Below are 22,746 nucleotides of genomic sequence, written 5' to 3' on the forward strand. Positions count from 1 at the left end.
CAAAATCTCATAAAAGGTATTACAAATGGTTTAGAAATGGATTTGTAATGGAATTTAGAAACGGAAAACTTTCTATTTCTAAATTAAGCACCAATATTTGGCAAAAAATTTTGAAACAGATTAAAAACAGAATTACAATAGAAATTAAAAAAAAAAGTTTTTATTGCTCAATTTAGAAATGGATAATAATTCTATTTCTAATTTTGAAATGGATAAAATTTTATTTTAAATTTAAAAATCAAAGTACCAATCGTTATTAAATTTAGAAACGAAACCATCGACGGTTGCTAAATTAGGAACGAAAATTTTTTTTATTGCTGATTTTAGCAACGGATAGTGCTTCTATTTCTATTTTAGTAATGAAAAAGCCATCAATTTTTAAATTTAAAAATAGAATAAAATTTCGTTGCTAATGTTAGCAGTGGAAACTTTCTGTTTCTAATTTCAGAAATGGAACGAGATTTCATTTCTAATTTACCAACAGATAGTTAATATCCATTTCTAATATTAACAATAAAATTTTTTTCATTTGTAATGTGTTTCAAGATTAAAAATTATTTTATTTTTTATAATAAATTAAAATAAAATCTTTAAGTATTGCATAAATTAATTTAATATATTATTAATTAGTCGATGCATAATCAATTCAGTTATTTTAACTATTAAAATATTTGATGACCATCTTTCAATTATTCTCATATTGACAATTTCACCTAGCTAACTCATGTCTTCCTCTCTCGGTCTCTCCAACTTACAGAGCAGCTACTGCCCCTAGCACCTCCTTCAACCTTAAGATTAGCCACCATGTTGGATTTTAACCCAACCACTTTCTAACTGCTCCATCAAGAAATAATTTCTCTATCAAGAAATATCCTTATACGATCGATTATGCAAGTAAATAACTGCTCAATTAAAAAATTTATCAAATGATTATACGATCGAAGGATATTCGGCTTGCCATCAATTATCAAACGACTTGACGTACAAACCCGACTAAATGTCGACTCAGATATTGACTTATTATCGTTTATCCAAATTTTTTAAGTATGTCAAAAGAACTATACGACTAACGGATGATTGTACAAGTCCTACCAAATATTCGATTCTCCGATTGATGTTAGGCAGCTAAATAACTATGCATTGCAGACAAGTAAAATTAGACAAGCAAAATGAAGTCTTGACTTAAAAAATTCTTTTCATTCATTACAAAGAAGAGATTAAAAAATTAGATTGAAGTTCGATTATAAGTGTTTGATTACAAAAGGAAGAAAAAATTAAAAATATATCGATCATCAGTCACCACCTTCATCTCTTCGCTCTGGAGTAGCTTCAGAGACTTGGACGACCTCTGGTGTTGTCGGCGTTCTTCCTTTAGCCGGCACTGCATCTTTTTCAGTAGCTCCATCTTCTGATCCTGGACGATGCTGCTCAAGTTGAGATATGGATATAATTTTTCGATCGCATCTCAGCCATCTTTATACTCGACGTAGTAGGAGGTGAACCCGCCTTGGAGGATCTCTTTCTTGAATTCTTCTGAATTTTTGAAGTCCTCGATTGTCCGACTCAATGCCTCCCTCACCGACTTCGCTTCCGTCTTCACCAACTCAGCATCGGCACGTGCAGAAGACGACTCTTCTTCGGCCAGTGCCAACTTTTTTCAGGCTGGCCTGATGTCGTCCACATTCGGCTTCGAGTTTAGCAATATATCGGTCTCGTTCCCGTCGAAGCCGATGGATGGAGTATTTTTTGCTCTTGATCCGTAACTCAACAGCCGAAATATTTTGGCAAGCCAACTCAAGCTCGGCTCCAGAAGATTCCAAGTTGTCAGTCAATCGAAAGACTTCCTGCTGAAGCTTGGCCTCCTGTTCAGCTATCGACTTAAGTTGCTCAAGGACAGTTGCCTTCTCAGCATCGACGGCCACCACTTTATTCATCCATGTCTGATGGAAGTCGTCAAACTTTACATAGCTGGCTTCCAGATCGAATATATCGTGGACTAACTGCAGACAGAAGATGAGTCAGATCAGATTAAAAAAAAAAGAATGAATGAAAATAGCTTACCCCAAATATCATCGGGTAGAAGGACGAGAACATCTCGGCCATCATCTGATTTCTTCGACTCTCCCGATCAGTCGAGAGAAGAGTGGCTTGAGTGAGCTGCTTAGCCAATGTCGGATTGGCTAGAGCCGACTCATCTCTAGGCACTCTATGGTCAAAGTGGACCGTGTGGCCCTTCAACGTTGCATCATCCGCCGAAATCACTGGAGCCTTTCCCTGATCTTCTGTCGGTGGCCCCACATTTGAAAGTGAGGGGAGGCTTGAACTTGACTGTGCCAAAGAAACTCCTGCTTAAGGACCAACTGGTGCAGCTGCAGATTGCTCAGGTTCGGCCACACCTCCACTTCAGCCCGAACTTCCTTGGTTGGTGGAGCTATCGATGTTGCTGCAGCAGCTTCTTCTCTCACCGCTCCTTCTCCAGACAGTGTAATAGGAAACACTTTCGGAGCTGACAGTGCTAGGATCGGCTCAGGAACCGATGCAGATGGTACATCGAGTTTTCCAATCGACGTTGAAGCAGCAGCTGGAGCTTGCATTAAAGCAACAGCTCGACTCTTCTTTGATGGTCGAGAAGGACCAGCTTCTGACGCTGTCCTCTTCCTCGTACGTGTTGACAAATATCGGTGCTCGACACTCCGCGTCGACTGCATGGCTACAATCAGAACGAAAGTCAGTACAATCCAAAAACAAACAAAAAAAAAAAATAAAGTCAGAAGTAACCGACTATACTATACCTAAGTTAGTGATCGAACTGAGGCCGGCATCATAGAGAGCCTGTTTGGTCATAAGCTCCCTCTGTGGAGGGACCGCCATATCCTTCAGCCGATGGAAGTCCTCCCGATCGCCGACCTCCATTTGACTATTAACGTTGGGGTTGATTCTTGGATCACCCTAGCAAGAAAGAAAGCCCCAAGAAAGAGAGGAAGAAGCAAAAAAGAACTGGTTTTTCCATTCATGAATGGATGATGGAAGACGATAATGAAAGAAAGATCTTTTCGAGGGTTAAAGAACCACCAACCCTTGGCTTTTGGATGAGGTCAGAGAACAAAGAAAGCATAGAAAAGGGAAGGATGAGGTTCGGTCGGCAGTAACCGACACAACAGAACAAAACTGATTATTAGTCGGACCAAATTTGATGCCATTGGGTAGGACAAAGATCATAGTAGTCCAAAATATTCTGGACGAACTTCAAAATCAAAAATCGAAGACCCACCTGAAGATCTTCGACATAAAAGGCCACTGACCTGAAGGAAGGGCGTTCACTGACCATCAGCATCAGGGACGAAGAGCTGAAATTGCTTCGAGATGCGATATTGTTCCCGAAGCCGATCGACGTTCGATTTCGAAAGTGAAGAAGCCTTCACTTTCGGGCCGACAGAGAGTCGTCAGTCGGATCCTCCGACCAACCATCCTGAGAGGAGAAACCCCTAGCCATCGAAGAGATGAAAACTAAAAAAGATGGAAGACTCAAAAAGACAGGGACTTAACTTGAAACTCAAAGAAGAAGGAGACAAAGAAAAGAAGTCTTCAGATGCTGGGATGATCCTCCAGCAGAGCTTCCCAGCAAAGAGGATAAATGAAAAGTAAAAAGTTGACTGAAAGTGACCATATATATACAAGATCCCTCAATGATCAGGATCGAAGCACCCAAATCAAGATCTCACCAGATGTTGACACGTGGTGATATCTGAGCCGATCATTGATCGGACGGTACGATGCACCTACTCCAGATCGAGCCACATCACCACTATCCGTGTGAATAGCTCCGACCCAATGACATTCGAACACGTGGCAAGGATCTACTTGTCAGAATCATATTGTCTGGCATCAAATCATTTTCTCAAAATGACGTCTGACACTAATATCTGATACCGAATCATTCTGTCAATATGACAGTCTAATGATAGTTCTGTACTCAATGAAACGACAAAACAGCCGATGCTCATATCTCGAAAAAACTAGCAGCCAAATCAGGGTTCGATATGACACAAAATGACTCCCTTCGCCCAATGTGACAAAACCACATGGTGGCACACGACGGATTACCTTGGACTTGAGAGTGGGGGGCAACTATTGGGGTAAGTCAATCGACCTCCGACTCAAGTCAACCAACCCCGACTTCGACTCAACAAAGACTGACCGACCGAACATATAACTCCGACTATCCTTCGGCTGACTAGACAAATCACACCGACTCGTTGTTGGTAGACCGACCGATATTCGGCACTACGATCAACAGCAGACAGCTTGAATAATCTTCGACCTAAGACCGTCGGCACATCAGAACTACTAGCGATGGTTCGCTCGAACCTTCTGCCGACATATCAATATTACCGACGTATAATCGGCCAATCTGTTCCACATACTATAACCGCTATAAATGGTTATCAACTATATGTTACGACAATTAGTGAAAATTAATAACCCACTAGCTCCACAATTATGGTCCGATAATTTAGCGTCATAAAAAGCGAGACCATATGCTCGACGGTTACATCAGAATTATTTATAAAAGGAGGATAAGTGAACAGCACCGGTAAGACACATTTGAGCCAGAGCTCTGCTACTCTCGACATTCATAAATCTACTGTTCATCAATTCTCTCTTTGACTTAAGTATCGGAGGGTCTCCGTCGAACACAATTTGATCTGTGAGGACGTTGTTTTGCAGGTGCTCATCACTGGCGACAGATGACAAGGAGTTGGCCGCAACATCTGCATATACCAAATATAGTTGTTGTGGATCTGTACCTCAGTCTCGGTTGAGACATCCTTGGGTCTAGTCAAGCTATTCAAGATGGATGCCTGATAGGGATGCAGATGTGATAGAAAGTTGGACACCCCATCAGTAGCGGTTCTCAACTCTTCGGCCTTAGACGATCTATCTTAGATCATCCTCGACTAGTTTATTCTAGATCATCTAAAGATCAACATGCACACTACAATTTTCATGACCTCAGCTTTGGACGATCTATTTTAGCTCGTACTTCGCCAACCAATCTCAGCCAGTGTGAAGACAAGCGCCTGGTCCACGAACTTCAATATGTCGGCCACGGACGATCTATTGTAGCTCATCCATAGCTGAGCTAACCTCCACATCAGATCCGGCTCTCCTTCAAATTGAAAAAGTCCAAATAGAATAGAACTCCTCTACGATCGAGTCTCCCATAAAAAGAAAATATCTTCTCCGAATCAATCTGTACGACAAATTCGAAAATCATCAGGACTCCGAGACGGATACGACTCAAACTCTTTCTCTATAAATTAAGACTCCAGGACCCTTCAAAGTATGCAATCAACTCCTCACTCTCTTTTCTCATTATTCTCTATCTCCTGATCTGAGTGTCGGAGGGTCTTCATCGAAGAATATTCTGGATGAGACTTCTTTGCTGGTATCCGAGCAAAGCACCAATGTCGATTTTCACTAATGTCGGTTTTCACTTCGGCCATTTCAACCTCAGCGAAACAGGCAGATTGACAGTAATAATAATAATTAATATTATTGATAATTTAATGATAATAATTTATTTTAAAAATAATCATATTATCTTTCATAATTGTCATGTGATGCATCAAACACAACCTAAGTTCCAAAGCAACATTGATTCGTGGGGAGATGATTAATATTCGTTCAGTGGACACCCGTTACGGGATACGCCAAGTAAGAACCTCCCAAACACGGCACTCCCGACTTTCAAAGTCCACCGTGTAGAGTACGCGGGCCCGACCTGGAATTAAATTTCCTCTTCGAAGCGGACCTAACCCACACTATAAAATGGCTGAACCCTCGTCCTCCACTCGCTCTCAAGTCGACGCGAAGTCCCCAGAGATCTCCCTCCTCCGCTCGGGGGAGTAGAAAGAAAGCTCGCTTTCTCCCCTTCTCTCCTCCCCCGTCTCCCTTCGCCGCCATGATCGGAATCGAGGAATCCCAGAACCTCTTCGCGCTCCTCAACGCCGAATCCCGCCCCTTCGATGAGATCTTCGCGGATTTCCTCTCCCGGTTCCCCCGCGAAGCCCACTTCCGAGTCTGCTCCTCGCTCGCCATGCTCTTGGAGGTACAAGCGATCGGATTCTTTATCTGTGGAACTTTTCAGTCCCCTTGATTTCGTTTGGGTTCTTGAATTTTGTTTAGGTTCTTGTTCTTAGGGTATGGCGGTTTGGATTTAGGGTTTAAGATGGTGGATATCGGGGTCTTTTTAATCTTTTATCGTATGCTTAGCTGATTGGTTGTCGATATTTCGGATTATGGATGTTGTCTTTGCGTTTGCCGCAACATTGCTGCAAGATTCTCTTTTTTCCGCCCGTGGGGGCGGGATGATTGGATGAATTTTTCAAGATTAGGTTCTGGTTGTTAGGGTTTCGTAGTTTGCATTAAGGGTTTAAGGTGATGGATATCGGTCGTTGATGGTTTTTTTCGTATGTCAAGCTGTTTGGTTGTTGAGATTTTGGATTATGAGTGCATGTATTTGTACATGCTGCAGTTTTCTGCAAAATTCTTTTTTTCTTTGGATGAATTTATTCAAGCTCACTTTTTTTTTTGTTGTTGTTGTTGTTATGTTTCGTAATTTAAGCTGAGGGTTTAAGATGCTAGATATCCGTCTTTCATGGTTCTTTATTACATGTCTTAGCTAGTTGGTTGTTAATTTTGGAATATAGATATATTCATTGCTGCTGTTGCGAAGAAGCTGAAATTTTGTTTGATTTTTAGGTGGTTTTTGATGAATTTGTTCAGTTATGTTTAGTTTTTATTTGATCTAGTTGCTTTTAATCATAACTTGAATGTATTTTGTTTTCTATCTTCTAATGCGAATCCGTCAGTTGCTTGTTGCTGGAGGTATAGTCCGTGTTGTCAATGGAATTGCAGTTCTTTTCTGGTCGTTAGGTTTTAAGTGACTGGATATCAGCAATATTTTGGCTGATTGGTTGTTGAGATTTTGGGTTACGCTTATTTTTATTTGTGTTTGCCATGAAGGTGAAGAAAAAAGATACAGATTGATTTCTCTTTATTATTATTATTATTATTATTTTAAAAATTAGTTGTTTTATAACTGTTTGCATGGACAAAGACATGGGAAGTGGGTGTTGGCAAGAGCTTTACTGTTTTAAAATATTGTATAAAAGAAATCTTTATAAGATAAATCTTTCTAATGTATTTTCGTATTACTGCTTTGAGAAGTCATATCAGCACCCTTATCCCTGGCCATTCTGTAAAAATGAACAGAAGTTCACTTAATATCATTATGGTAGTGTGGGGATCAACACTGACAGAGCTGCAATCAGAGCTTCATGCATTTGTTCAATACACTTCTCCAATATAATTATGATGTGTTGAAATTGTGGAAGGGGTCCAACTCTCCATCAGTCTTTAGAAGCTGTGGTTAAAAAATTTGATAGTTGTCCAAGTATCTGATGTGTATCTGGTTTGTTCTCTATCCAAAAGGGTGTGGGTTTCTAGTTGAAATGGTCTAATGCTTGCTTGCTCATGATGAAATAATTTGAGTCTCCCACCCCAACAATAACGTTACTTGATAGCGACTATCCCTATGAAATACAAAGTTCCAGGCATTCATTGCGAGGCCATTGCCTAAAACTTGTATATGTATGCTCATATACATATGCGTTTATACATATACATATGCATATATGTATACATTTGTACATACACCTATATTATATATTATAAATTTAGATGTTTATTTATATGCATGCATGTATGTATATAAGAATAATTGATTTAGCGAGTTTCCAATGTAATGATTACTTTTCTACATTAGGAGACAAAAACTAATGTATTGTTGCTCTTCTTTTTAGCAGGCCTCTTAAGATCTGTTTTTTATTTGAGTTAGCAGTTCTTAATGCATATATGTTTAGAAGTCCTTTTGGTTGTGATATATTATAATTTTTTGGAGCGCTATTTGTTATTTATGTGTCTAGAAAAGGTTATGTGCATTGATGTACTATGTGGTGCGGGAACAACTCCTTTGTCGACTATTAAAATTTTTCATGATCTTGCTCTAGAATAATCCTATTCATCATTCAATTATTCTCCAAGAGCGAATGACAATTTTAGTTGTCTTATAAAAGTTGTTTTTCATTAACCCTTGTCTATTTTTTTCTTTATGTCCAGGACAAGGGCATGCTTAAACCCAGCCAGCGTTTGGTTGCGTTTGCTATCCTGCATCAAACCTATTCTTCTCAACCACCCTCCTTGAACCCATTTATTTCCTTTCTTATAAATGTAAGTACTAAAATGATTATGTGTAAGCACTTTGAAATTTTATATTTGCAAAGTTTGAATTATTTTTTAAATATATGTTTCTACAGAAGGCATCACTTACTAAATCATTATAACATGGTAGGCATTAAGTATGAATATGAGAATGAATTAAGTACATGATTTGTGACATTGTAAGGAAGCATAAATTGGCAATTGCTTCCTCTTTTAGTATTTTAACCCTGTAATTTTGAGAGTTATTGTTAGATGATGATGTGAACTCAACTAAAGCCACCACTACAGCCATCAACATTGTTGGTGTTTCGACTATTGCCACCACTTCCACTTTTTATATTAATTATAATCCCCCCCAAAAAAATAAAATAAGCATGTGGTCTATCATATTGAGGAAGAATGGAAAATATGAAAAAAAATGATGTTATTTTTCATCATTATATAGGGTGACCTTTCTGCTAAAAACATAGGCAGTGTTAACTTAGTCTAACCTCACTTGCTGCATTTAGCACATCTGAAACATGCATCTTGTGCGTATACCTTGGTCATTTTAATGGTTGTGTATCACACCATTTCACCCATAAATAATTTGTTCACCGGACTAATACATTTCACCTGTTAGACTATAAAGGATGTAGTTCTTTACTTCTTTTGATAGTTGCATCTTTTGACCGAGACATTTCATTGAGTATTTCTAGACTAAGTTGTGTTACTATGCTGGCTCCACGTCCACTCCTTTCCACAATTTGCTATTCTTTGTCTCCCTTAATAATGTGTTTACTCTGATTATTTGACTCTAAATTATATAAAGATTATATAAGATATTTCCTATGTTTTAGGCATCTAGGGAACCCAAAAGTACTTGAAAATAAACTAAATTAATTTGAAATTGTTATATGTCAACAGAGGATCCTTAACTTTCAAATGACTAGGGATCACATTTTTAAAAGGCCCAGCACATTGTTATTCTGCAATTGATTCACTCTTTTTATTGCTTTCATCAAATAGGAAAAGTGCCAAAGAAGGATTACGAGATTTTGTTTCCACTAATCTTCATAGTTGTGCACCTTGGCAGACGTCTCTTCCCTATTATATCCCTCTTCAAGTTCTGAACTTAATAGATCTGCATTCAAATGCTTGTACATGTCACCTCTGTTAGATTTGATGCAAGATAATCAACAGAGTTTTTATAGCATAGCTGCACTTTAGTTGAGTGCTACCGGTGTTGCTCTATTTAGATAATGCTTAGTGTAGAGTATTGATCTATGCTTTTCTTGCTGAGATATGCCTGCCAATCATTTTTATGCAATATTTATTATGAATTCCATTCTTGATTTTTGCAGTCAGCTTGTGATGATGCAGCAGAGAAAATGGAAATGACATTTATTCAACTGTTATTAGGATCTGCTGGCACAAACAATAACAAAGAGGTCCTGAATTTTTATCCAGTGTCAAACCCTCCTGCTGCACTTGCTTATTTACCTTTTTCTACAACTACTTATTTGGTTTTTAAATTAGTGCAATGTCATCCCTTTATGATCTGAATATGACAAAAATATGATGTCTGATAACATCGTTCTCAACTATCTACTCTTTACTTTTGTTAAAAATTTCAAACCTGCCCGAAGAGCTTTATGAAATGCTTGGGTGTCAAATGTATAAATATGTGCATGCGCTTTCCTTTAGCAGGACATTGTCCAAAGGACTGTTATTCTGCCAAGTTACCATAGTCAATTAGCAGAGTCATATTAGCCTCCGCTTTCCAAAATGTTGTTTATAATTTAGTAAAGCACCCTATGCCATTAGATTCTGCAACTAAGTGACTTTTTGCAAGCTAACATCTTAACAAGATTTGTTGCTGCACCTACAAAGCTATAGTACATAGCTTCCTATAGCAAAGCTTTCAATGTGTGTAGACCATGAGGTGGAAATTTGTTTCACATGTTATCATTTATCCAGATTAGTGGATGGTTACATGTACCCCTGCTTTATGTTATTCTACCATTAAATTTTGGATGTTAACTCCTAACTGTAGAACTTTTCAAGAAACACCCTTAAAGCTATTAAAATTTTCTACAATATCTTTTAATTTCTACATACAAATCCTGAAGAGTCTAAGACTAACAAAGTTGTTAAATCGCGAAGCTCCACATTATGGGCTTAATGAGATGATTCAATAGGTTGCTATGCAAGACTTAGATAAATCTAGTTTCTTTGAAGTGCAGCAAATAAATATCTGATCTGATTCTATAAACGCTTCCAAGCTGCTTCCATATTTTATTTTTTTTTGCTTTTAGAAGCTATTTTTCCCTTATCCTACACTTGAATCATGCACCTGAAACTGCTTTTGATTACACCTGCTTCCAATTGGAATGAAAACTTTACTAGTTTCTCTGTACAAATTGGCTCTGATATAGTAAAGCCAAGTTGTTTTTGGAATCTTGTTTAGACCATATTCTGTGGGATCTCAATCTGAGCTAACTTGTCTAGGCAAGGTATATAAATCTTTCATGCTTTCAAGTTTCAATTCTTCTAATCTTACTTTCAGGCTACATGTATTTTCTATTTTGATGTGTTCTTTGTTGGGAATGATGATTTTCATTGCAAGTTCACAACCACATGATGATGTTTGGCCAATAATCATTGCATTAGTTTATTCATAATATCATACCAGGATCTATTCTATTTGTCTTTTTATATCCTTTTCAAATGGTTCTTTTTTTTTTTTTTTGCTGCTCAGGTTCTGAAGCAATCAGCTGTGGATTACATCAAAGGATTTGATCCATCATCACATGTGAGTTTCTAGATATTTATTTTGATATAATAGCATGAAGACTATGGGTGCAGCTTTGGTGTTGGGCAAGCTATGCAACATTTTTGGCAAATTCAATTCAGTGGTAGATGCTTGTAGTGTATCCTTATGACAGGCATGTATGTTTTTCATTTGTTTAGGTTTTACTGCAACTTGAACAACTCCAGAAGCAACATTGTGATGGAACAGAAGCCGAGCCATACAAAAGCATTTTCAGGGCTGCAGCTGTCAAAAATGTTATACCAGATCCAGATGTCCCTCATGGTTGTGATGCAAATTCATCAGAGTATGACTGATTGATAATTTATTTTTTTAAAAAAACTTGCATTGGTTCCTTGGATAATTTGGTGAAATATTCATGTTAATCATTTTAATGATGTTTCAGTCTAAAGCTTTCCCCACCAGGAGCTAAACCAAGAATTGGGTCCGAAGATAGAGACACTGCTGTAACTGATTTGCTTCAGAACCTGTCATTGGAAGGACTAAGTCCTCAGTGGATTAGACCTGCACCACCAAGGCTTCCAATACTAGATGGAGAGGCAAGACGCTATCACTTGGGAGTTTAATCGTCATATATGTTCCATTCATGTACTAATGCATTTCTGATCGTTATTCAGCTTATGTGGCTCAACCCTGACAATAACCATGAGCTGCTGTGGGACTATGGAATGTGTGCTGACACCAGTCGCGGAGCTGCAGTCAGGGATTTGATTGCAAAAGCCTTGAAAGGTCCACTTGCACCTGCTCAACAGGAGGTTCTACTCTTCAAAAATTCTATACTTTCAGCTGTCAAAATGTCAAACAAAAACAGAAGTTGATCAACCAATGTATTGGCATATGAGTGGTGGAATTGCAAGCAAACTGTGATTAGCAAGATAGTTGTTCAAAACTTCAAATTGGTCTACAGCATAGTCATGCTTTTTTCTCAAGTTAGCTTTTGTGCTTTTTAGGTGCATACTATGTTGGACATGGGTCTGGATGCTTCGCTTTCTAATTGTTGACATGAGTACCATTGTCTTTGCTTTCTTTGGACTGTCTGTTCTCGAGATGCAAAACAGTCACATCTATTTCCAATTTCTTGCAGCAAGTCGTGGTAGAACTTGCAAAGGATCCAAAACTAGTTTATCACTGTGGACTAACTCCAAGAAAGCTACCAGTATGTGATCTTTCTTTCTTTTTATTTTTTTTTCCCTTCATTCCTTTTTGTGCATCTGATTAATCTTGCAATTTTGCCATAGTCCAGTTTTTGAATGGGTTACTTCATATTTTTAGGATCTTGTTGAACACAACCCACTAATTGCGGTTGAAGTTCTGTCCAAATTAATGAACTCTCCCGAAATTTCAGAGTAAGCCTGTTTATTTGCTTTTCGTAATGATATGCATCTTTTCTGTTTTGGATTTTTTATGCTTTGTGTCTGTTCTTACAGGTATTTCACAGTTCTTGTCAATATGGAAATGAGTCTCCATTCTATGGAAGTTGTAAACAGGCTTACAACTGCAGTTGATCTCCCAACAGAGTTTGTGCACATGTACATCACGAACTGTATATCATCATGCGAAAATATTAAGGTCCTTCATCTTTCTTTTTGAAGTTTCTGTTCTTCAAACATACAAATCTAAGGGAACTGATTCACTGGCAGCTGATGGGACCTTTAATTGTCAGTTACTTGCGGTATGGACTATATAACTAAAATGTCAATGTTCTCCAGTGTTTCTGCCTATAATAATGTAATGGCCTTAGCATTAGAGTCTGGTGATATGAAGCTTTAATAGTGTACTTTTGCTTCCTAACTATTATCCTTTTCATGTTTGATGAATCATAATGTTTCAAAATAATTTTCTCACAAAATTCTCAGAATTTGATGGATCCCAGTCTCACTTACAAGGGACCCCATGGGGATAAAATAAGGGTCACTTGTTAATGTCAAGCAATATCCTTTACATTTTGTCAACACTTTCTTGAGAAACTTTTACAACTTGAGATACAAATAATTTAAAGTTGTGAACAATATTTTTTTTGCTTCACATAAAATATTTATTTCTTAATAATCATTCTCTTCTATGTATTCCTTAATAATCATGCTTTTCTATTTATTCCTTAATAGATCATGGTTTTCTATGTTATAGAAGGCATAATTTTAATAATGCAGCCAAAGCAACTTAGGATAAGGTCTGTCCGTTAAGATTTAGTAGTACTATTTTCCTATTTTTGTGTGACAGTTTTGATCCCCTATAATAGTTCTCTAGATTGTCTCTTTTTCAGATGATTATGTTAATGCCACAGAGTTCTTCTGTTCTATATTCGAAAAATCTAGTGAACTTTACATAATTTTAATTCAAATTATAGGAATTGTTTATTCCCTGTGTTGATGTTTTTATCATTTTCCAGGACAAGTACATGCAAAACAGGCTTGTGAGATTGGTCTGCGTCTTTCTACAGAGCCTTATTCGGAACAAAATCATCAATGGTGAGTTGACTTGTTGACATGCTTGTTTATCATTTGTACTTGTGTCCTAATGCGAGAACTACTGATGATCACATAATGAGAGCGATGTTCTTGCACATTAGCGACAACTCATTTTAATTTTAAACAGAAAATTTCATGGGCTCCATGTGCATGGATAAGCTCATCTATATGTCAAAATTCTTCTAGATGCATTGAGCATTGATGAGTTGCTTAAATCACTTTTATGTGTTCATGAACTACTGCTAGTACTATTTTGGCCATTAAAGGATGCTCTATCTGCAGCCTTTGTTATCGTCTTGGTATTGTCCAAGGAAGAACCATTTATATGAATACTCATTTAAGTGTTAGATGAAGGCACATTATTCTTATCAGTCAGATCTTATGTTCGTACATTAGAAATGTATATACGTGGTTATACTTCTAATTTATGTAAGAAAGAAATAAATATATTCACATATTGAACTTCTTTTGTAAATGATACATTTACTGCTAGTAACTACTTGATCAAATCATAATCATGACTTTTACGATAGGGCAGTTAGAAGAGGGAGTTTGGGGGGGGGGGTGTAGAATGTGTATGCTTTTAAGAGATATTACCAGTCATTAAATATACATACATGTTTATTTATTCATTCTGGTCAAATTTCACTTAGTAATATGAGGTTTCTTTAATAATAAACATTTTTTTAATATAATTAATATGATGGAAAATGGATCCATCTGCAGGTTTTTTCATTTTGCCTTAAAATGGTAGGCATTTCCTAATTTCCGCCAAGGATTAATACAAGTTAGAAGTTGTCTTCTTTGGCAATGTTTAAACTACTACTAAGAAACAATCTTTGCAGCCAAATCTGTTAGAATGTGTTATTGAGTCAAATTGAATTACCTTAACATTTGCATAAAAAGAAGAACTGCCTTAAAATTTATCCTTTGATTATTCTTTCATTTGTTCTCTTTTAATTGATAAAGAGTACCCATCAATGCAAGAAGTTAAGAACCAATCTGTTCTTATGGGCGATCCAATGTCTGACATGTCTGCTGAGTATCAAGGAAAATGTTGCAGCTGGCTGTTCAAAATTCCGGGGACATGCATTGTAACAGCTGGCAGCAATTGCAGGCTAGGTGCTCCCATATGTGATGTAAGCGTATCTTCCAAATATAGAGAGATATTTGGCTGTCTACAGTGGGGAGGAGGATTCAGGAAGGTGAGGCTAGTGTTGTTAACTGTAGAACGTGAAGATCTTACATGAGAGAGATATAATGATGGAAGGAGTATCTTTTGAGGGGAGCCACAGAAGTTTGATTCAATTTATTACAGTCAGATAGGTTTACCACACTGAAAGGATGGAGGGAAGAGAGGTATACAAATCTAATTTGATCTGATTTAATTGTATTGGGTGTGGCTGTTGCCTGTTGTGGAGATTACATGCATGTTGTCTGTATGTATGTGTATATATTTGTGTGTGTAGAGGGAGAGAGAGAGGCAATCGTCCACTGTTGTGTGATTGTTAAAGGACTGGGTTGGTCTTGAAAGTGGGCTATAGGAGAATCGAAGGATGAGGAAAGGAAGTATATGGGGAGTTGGAAATATGATCTGATTGCATGCAACTTAGTTGGAAAAGTTGTGAACAAGTTTGCGGAAATGAAAAAATGGGAAAAAGTGCATAATACATGACCATTTAAAAACTGACTATGTATTAAAGCTTGAAAATGAACCTAATTATCTTTTCATAGCAAATATATTGTATAAAAAGTCGTTAAACTCTTTTTAGAACAGCCAAACTAGTCTGTGGTTATGGTTGTATTTATAGATAAGCTAGAATGCATGTAGGACAATTCAAGCTCAAACCTAGATGTCATAAAATGGTTATTGGTCATTCAGATTTAGAATCAACACCATTAATCATATGTTTTGAGGTTTTATACAATGCATTAACTGTGTGATAAAATGGATGATTCAGATAAGCATGTGTTTCCGGCTTTCTATGAGCTGATAGCCGAACACTTGCTTTTTAGGAACTGATAAGACTTAATTATAAGCAACTATTCTCGTAAACATTCATTTGAATACTTATGTGTTGGGGATGTTGGAAGGTTTCCTATCCGTCATATCACCTGTGGATGTACTTAAAAATGTGCATCTGGAAAAATTGGGAATGTATGTGAATCCTGAAATGTTTAAATTGTTTAGGTGCATAATGTATTTCTATCTTAAAGTATTACATTTGCTTGCCCACTTCTATTTGTCTCTGTGGCTGCATTCTGTTGCTTTCATTTATGCATTCCTATGCAGTACCACCTCATTTGCCTAGAATTCTCGTGGTAGCTATGCTCATAATTGCATCTGGTCATACATTTCTGTGATGGTAATGATGGATCACTTTTAATGCTCTTTTAAGTGTTTGTGTTCATGATGGATTTTCGTGACCTGTATGTATTGAATGCATATATATTCCAAGAAGTTTTGCTTGTGGTTATCATTTGCATTTACATCAAGTGTATTTCAGTAGATTATGTCATTTTCAAGACTAGTACTGATATTTTTTTCAATTGTCCTCATGTGCAGTTCAAGATCTCTTCATTGAAGTCCAGGCTTTCTGCATTGAGTTTTCCGGATAAGGGAAGCTGCTGGCTTGTTCAGGCTTCTCAAAACTTTGGAATGAGTTGCCATTTCTTCTCTATCTATTCTGTACATTCTGCTCAAACTGTTGCCGTTGTTTTGTGACACGAGATGAAGAACTATAAAGGGAGTAACTCTCTTTCATAAATTTTCCATTTGAATCTCATCAGAGAGACTGTAACGACATCATCTATGCATATCTGAGAATATATAAGCTTCCACTGGTTTACAGATTTATTCTGTATGCTTGTTTCTTTTTTGTTGCATCTCTCTTCAAAGCTATGCTTATCATAAAATTCAGCAAATGTGCTATATTGATTCACATCCAAAACGCAAGCATACTTTCTGTCCCTGCTTTAGGCAGTGTTTTACATATTTAGACCCAAAAGACTTGCATCAATGTTAGGGAGTCAGGAAGAAAATGGTGTCATCTTCCCCTTTTTTTTGGCTCTCAGTTGCTTCTCTATGCCTCCATGTTTCTCTCGATAAAGTGTTTTAGAATTCAAGCATACAGCTGAAGCAGGCATTTCCTACCATTTCCCAGGCATCACAATGTTCGATTCGTTACCGTAGGTAGAGTGTCTATTTTTTTTTTTGGACGGAATGCTGTTAGAAGACAGCCACATGCAGTAATTGATAGCAAGAGCATCAGAGAACGTTAAATTTATATGCTTCGCGTTAAGGATGTATTTGGTTTGAGGTTGAAACTGATTTTAGATGGAATGAAGCTTCCATAAGCTATTCAGCTGTTCTTGCAGTGCATTCATCAACAACCAATTTATTCAGCGACAAAATATAAAAAGGGTGTGTAAAACGTTTTGGAAAATGGAATAGTTTATTCCTGATTAAGGTCTATTGGCTTATTTTATACGACTTAACTTGTTCCGCAGCCAAATGGAGCCTCTCTGAGTTCAGACAATCGGAAAGATCAACTCTATCTCTCGCTTCTAAATTTGGAAAGGAAAACACGACTTGATATCATGCCATGTCATTCTCATTCTGAACGAATAATTAGTCTTGTGTGAAGAATGCATATGTTGTAGAGGTGCTTAGAGGATTGAAGATGAATTTATAAAGGTCCCCATTTTGATAAATCTGCAGTAATTCCCCTCAAAAAGAATAAGCTGTATGGTTCCACCTGTATGCCAGGTATTATGGCTGTCAACTGGGGACTGATATGTGCGCCTATGTGAAGTGCGCCAAGATTCACCAATGGTGTTGCACTTTTTTGTTTGGGTAGAAGCTCGAGCCTAACAGATAAAGAAACGGAGTTTATGGGGATAGAAACTGGTGCACAGAGGGCTAAGCAACAGAAAGCAAACTTCAGAAGCAGTAGAAATATAAGAGCCTCATCCATCTAAATAGATAAAACTAGTAGCATCTGAGATAACAGATCTACAATGCATCAGCCATCAAAAAACGGGCAAAATCAGGACATAATCTATCATCTTGCTGGAGAAAGAAATCACCCCTGAGAGCAAATGCAGTTAACCAATCCACTGTTTTATTACCTTCTCGAAGGATATGCAAGACAGCAAAGGAAGCAAAACAGCTTCTCCAAAAAGTGATATCCTAGAAAATAGGAGAAAGAGAGAACTTGGAAGGGGATTTGTGCTCAATCCAGCTCAACACCATTGTCGAATGACCCTGCAGGTGAACAGTTAGTGCATTGCAATGATAGAGAGTATAGTAAAGCCCTCAGAAGTTTATGATGTTGCATTTCCTAGAGTCTAGCCTGCGCCATTTAGTCTCTCCACTCTTAGAATCAACTTTATAAACGCCGTGCTACATGTGGAGTCATATTTCTTGCACTCCTGTTAGCTTTATTTATGGACTGGATCAACTGAAATAGTAAGGTGCACTACTACATGCTAAAAGCTCCTCAACAGCAAATGATGCTAGGATTGGAAATCTGAAAACCTTGAGGCAAGAGATGTGTTTTTATTATTTAATGATGAATCTATGCGTCCGTGATGCTATTTTCATGGCGTCGAAGTTGCTGCTTATGTAGCTTATCTTGAGCACCTCATGCCAATTAAAGTGTGGCAAAAAATCTAGGGTGAATATACTATTTGCACATTAGTTGTCTTTGGCATTTAATTGTTGCTTTGTGCATTGCTATTTGGTACATCAAAATTTTAGAAAAATATGGAGATAAAAGAGAAATATATCGCAGATTTAAAATAAAAAAATTATTAGGTAGACTCATTCTATCACGTAGTAGTAGGTAAATCAATAAAAATTCCACACGTCAGTTGATAGTAAATCATGATTAACAATGATTTGCTGTGAACCAATCAAAGCTTTCAAATATTAAATCATGATTAGCAATTAATGAGGAATCAGCTGATATTTGGAGTTTTTATTCGCTTTGCCTACAGTATATGGTAGAATAAGTCTACCTAATAATTTCTGTTAAAACACGACCTCCTTGTCCCATGCACTGTTGTGGTAGCATGTGGTCCACGCACCTTTCACTCTGTGGTCCGGCTTATGTTTCCATTTTTATCTTTGTTGTGAGTTGCTTTCCTTTGTCTCCTCCATCTTCGTTCCATAGCTATCTTTTACAATACCAACTCACCTAAGCTGAGGGCTTCCACTTCAACTAATAGTTAAAGGCCATTTTCATATGAACTTGGACGGAACTACAGATCTTTTATCATTTGCATACATTTACTATGACTCCGTGTTTTTTTTTTTTTTTTAATAATTTTATATATTCTTTTGAATTGCAAGAGATACTGAAGCTGGTGGTGCCCATTTTCTCATGGATGCACTTCACTTGGTATATTTGCATGTGGGTGGCATTCAAACCTCTGAATCAATCCTCAATATGGATTGTCCTCTTCTTTTATTTCAACATGGTCGGGGAGATGCGTTATGATGTTGTATTAGAAACAGCATGGCCCGTTCATAAAGAGGGTGCCATAGATCTGTATGAACTAAGTCCAGTATCAGCAGACAGCATGCTGTCATAATAAACCTTGGGTGGCATTGTGTCCAATCTTGCCCATTTGACAGTTATATGGGATGACTAAGGTTGGACAGTATTTTATCCAAATTATGATCCATTTGACAGCTATTATATCCAGTTTTAGGGGTTGGTTGTCCAAATGCTGGACAATTTGACAGCCTCAATCCCAAGAATTATGTATGATAACATTCCGATTCATGTTCTAATGTTAGTGGACCAAATTACTCATAGGTGCTGAAAAACTAAGGTAAACTCTTGGTTTTCAGGTTTCTTTTTTTTTTTTAGCAAAGAAAATCCATATAATTTTGATGAGAAAATAGAAAACCCATATGATCTTAGCTGAAATGATTAAAAAATGATAATTAAAGATTACTGATTAGATGTTACAAAACAAATGCGATGGCACCCTCAAGGGATACCAAATTACATGTTATCATGAATCTTATCATCATATCATCATGTATATATAATTAAAACATCTGCATCTCGTAGGAATTCTATAGCATTGCTCATAGTATCAGTACCGGAATACTGATGGATCTACTCTCAGTGTTTTATTGCTTCTGCCAAGTCTCCTGAATTATTAAGGCCCCATTTGGTTGTGTGGTAAATTAAAATAAAGGAAAAACTTACCTTTTCTGAATGACTCTGTCATATTCTGCCAAATATTTTTTTTTTGGCAGAATAGAAATTAATGTTACAAATATATTTTACTAATTTCACTCACTTATTAAACAGAATTATCTCGAGCTAGAAATAGATAACAACAACCATTCTACATGATCAAAGGCGCAGTTTAGATCTTGTCCATTCCATTTCCAGGGAACATTGCTCCTACAACCCAAATATAATTATGCTCTCTTGGAAACCCCGTGCCAGACCAAGGAACATGACAGGACGCAAAGATGCCTCTCTTGCAACGTTGAAGGTTACTCTCCACGACAATTATGTCGGGTAGCCCCATCAAGAGATGCTATAATTATAATGTGAGAAAATAAGCATATTACTTGGATTTCAAAATAAATATTTGTAATTATAACTAGAATCATCTCGGTCTGAAGACACTCAAGATCTAGCTTTATATTATAAATGTAATAGCAATACATTATATTATATAATGAATAATATATTAAATATATTAGTATTGAAATCTATCTATCTATCTATCTTAATTTATGAATATATATATATATATATATATATTATATATATATATAATATATATATATATATATAAACTTCTTATATTGGTTGTTTCAATTTTTTGGCCAGAACTTCTAATGCTCTTCAAAGTTGACCCGTCGTATATGGATCCAAATTAGTTGCGTAAGCAATTTATAACATGTCACTGCATAATTAAGAATTGTTATATGGATGGCATGGCAGAAAATACCAGGGGAAAAAAATAGTACATCATTCTTGTGCATTATTGTAGTTTTCTTTTTAGATTAAATGATGTTTTTCTTTCAAAAAAAAAAAAAAAATGATGTTTTCTCATCGAAAATGGGGTTGCATTGCTGAATTATTTCCCTCAGCATGATTGACGCCTTTTAGCTATCATGCATACATGATAAATGCGCCACCTTTGGATCTTTTATGAAGCAAAACAAATAAAGAAAAGAAAAGGAGTCAAAGTTCTATGGATCAAGGAGGTCCACGTTATGGTCGCGCTTATTAGCCATCCCATGCTTGTCAATTTTAGTGGCCTTTGGCCCAATCATGTTCGTGGCAACGTAGCATTTCTCAAACCAATCCATCAATTCATTCAAAATCCTATCTTACTGCAATCATCACTACCAACCCTACAATAATTGCCACCAAACTCGCTCTTCTTTACAAATTTCTTCCCCTTGCCTGGAGGTCTTCCATTGGAACAACAAAGGCCAGGACAGCCTGTGGCTTTCAGCTTACATGATTTTTTACCCATAAAGATAGCATCAAAAGAGGACCAATCACCCAATTATTGAGTCGACAATGACCCATTCTTAAATTTGAACACACTTTTGGCTGGTCTGTTTAGGGTCCGAACATATATTTATCTCCTCTCATCTGTGTCTGCTCATTAGCCACCCAATGTTCTTCCACAACATAGAAACCATGAGGCCCTCCTCCCTCCTCCGCACCATCTCCTGTAAACTTCCTGCAAGCTTCTCACACTCTCCAGTCACACCATGGCCTCCGGCACGCACTGCCTTCGACCGATGGCTCACATCGGAGCTCGATGAGCTCCGATCGAACCCCTTCAGCCTCGACCGATTCGCAACCGCAGCTTGGCTCTCCAAGGCCCTTGACCTTGCAGTCGCCGTGCAACACTTCACAACCAAGTCCATCGCCGGCGCCCACGCTACTAATTCGAGTGCCATCGATCGAAAGATGATCGATAATTATCTCGACGATGACGTAGAATTGCTTGATGCATGCAATGGTTTGAGAGAGAGGATGGATGCCATTAAGCAGTACGTGGACCGGCTTAGCATTGCATTGCATTGGCTTGAAGGAGAGCATGAGCCTAGTGAGACCAGCATCAAGCGAGCAAGGGAGGCGTTGGAGTTGTGCCAACTGATGGAGAAGAGGTGTAGTGAACTGGAGAAATGCAGGTCCAATTTGCGAAGGCTAGGCGAGAAGCTCGTCATCATCACACAAAGCGCAAGGCCATGCGAGGACGTGAGCAACCCAAGGGCGCAGCTCCATGAAGTGCTGAGTGGGTCTCGAATGGTGGCGCTGCTCGTCGCCGGGATGCTGGGGATTGCTCTATCTTTCAAGCCTCGGCGGGGGATTCCATCGGTGCAGCCATGCAGGAGTACTGCGTCGTGGATGAGCTCGCTGCATGAGTTGCAGAAGGAAGTGAGAGAGGAGTTTGATAGGAGGCGAAGAAGAGATGGGCTTGTGGGATTAGATGAGTTGGATGCCATGGCCATGGCTGCTCGGAGTCTGGGGGAGATAATCTCTCGGCGAGGGCGAGGAGATCAGTTGAAGGTTGCGGTGGATGTGTTCAAGAGGAGGTGTGAAGAGATGGAGAGGAGGGTGTGGCCTTTGGAAGGGAAACTTGATGAGCTCTATAGACAGCTAATTGGCATCAGAGTTGCTTTGTTGGGAATGCTCACGGTTGCCTGCTGAGGTTTCTGAGCTCTAATTCGCATTGTAAAAGATAAGAGAACTGGTACAGAGGTTACCTTCAATTTTGATGAGAACAATTTTGATTTTTCTTGTGCATAAAATTTGATTACTTAGCCTCCAAAGCGTTTGGATTTATATATCATAAACTGACGTCTTTCTGAGAAATTAATTGTACAATTAATCAAAGTTGGAGGCCATCTTAAAGTAATAATCATCCGTACGTACTCATAAGGTCTTCCTTGAAGGGGCTAAATTTGCAAATCACTTATGCAATTTTTTTTTTGTTAAGGTCCTATATAAAAATCCAGATCTATCCAATATAGGAGTATTATTCCTCAACACCTCTTCTTATATTTCGAGCCCGATCCTGATGGATTAAACCTGAAACGAGAAAAGACACGTAGATTGGTAAGTGAGAGTATAGAGGTTTCAATAAGCGAGAAAGATCGGTGGGCTTTGATATTCTATT

The 22,746-nt window shown here is 37.7% G+C and overlaps 2 protein-coding genes across 2 annotated transcripts; both read left to right on the top strand.

Annotated features, from left to right (window-relative positions):
* Positions 1 to 5,844: 5,844 nt before the first annotated feature.
* Positions 5,845 to 16,423, top strand: LOC105051682 (uncharacterized). The gene is made up of 12 exons (XM_010932222.4): positions 5,845 to 6,112; positions 8,185 to 8,295; positions 9,630 to 9,716; positions 11,027 to 11,080; positions 11,239 to 11,384; positions 11,484 to 11,637; positions 11,716 to 11,853; positions 12,183 to 12,254; positions 12,371 to 12,444; positions 12,526 to 12,667; positions 13,488 to 13,566; positions 16,133 to 16,423. The coding sequence occupies exons 1-12, from the start codon at positions 5,966 to 5,968 to the stop codon at positions 16,183 to 16,185; spliced, it is 1,257 nt and encodes a 418-aa protein (XP_010930524.2). The 5' UTR covers positions 5,845 to 5,965; the 3' UTR covers positions 16,186 to 16,423.
* Positions 16,424 to 21,257: 4,834 nt separating this feature from the next.
* Positions 21,258 to 22,277, top strand: LOC105036744 (protein BPS1, chloroplastic-like). Its single transcript, XM_010912480.2, has one exon. The coding sequence runs from the start codon at positions 21,258 to 21,260 to the stop codon at positions 22,275 to 22,277; it is 1,020 nt and encodes a 339-aa protein (XP_010910782.2).
* Positions 22,278 to 22,746: the final 469 nt, after the last annotated feature.

Source organism: Elaeis guineensis, chromosome 9 (genome assembly GCF_000442705.2).
Source record: "Elaeis guineensis isolate ETL-2024a chromosome 9, EG11, whole genome shotgun sequence".
NCBI classification, from domain to species: domain Eukaryota; kingdom Viridiplantae; phylum Streptophyta; class Magnoliopsida; order Arecales; family Arecaceae; genus Elaeis; species Elaeis guineensis.

Coding starts and splice junctions, on each gene's coding strand:
- LOC105051682 (XM_010932222.4), top strand. CDS start 5,966: ATGATCGGAATCGAGGAATCCCAGAACCTCTTCGCGCTCCTCAACGCC. Junction 11,385..11,483: donor TGTGATGCAAATTCATCAGA/GTATGACTGATT, acceptor ATGATGTTTCAG/TCTAAAGCTTTCCCCACCAG. Junction 12,668..13,487: donor CATCATGCGAAAATATTAAG/GTCCTTCATCTT, acceptor ATCATTTTCCAG/GACAAGTACATGCAAAACAG.
- LOC105036744 (XM_010912480.2), top strand. CDS start 21,258: ATGAGGCCCTCCTCCCTCCTCCGCACCATCTCCTGTAAACTTCCTGCA.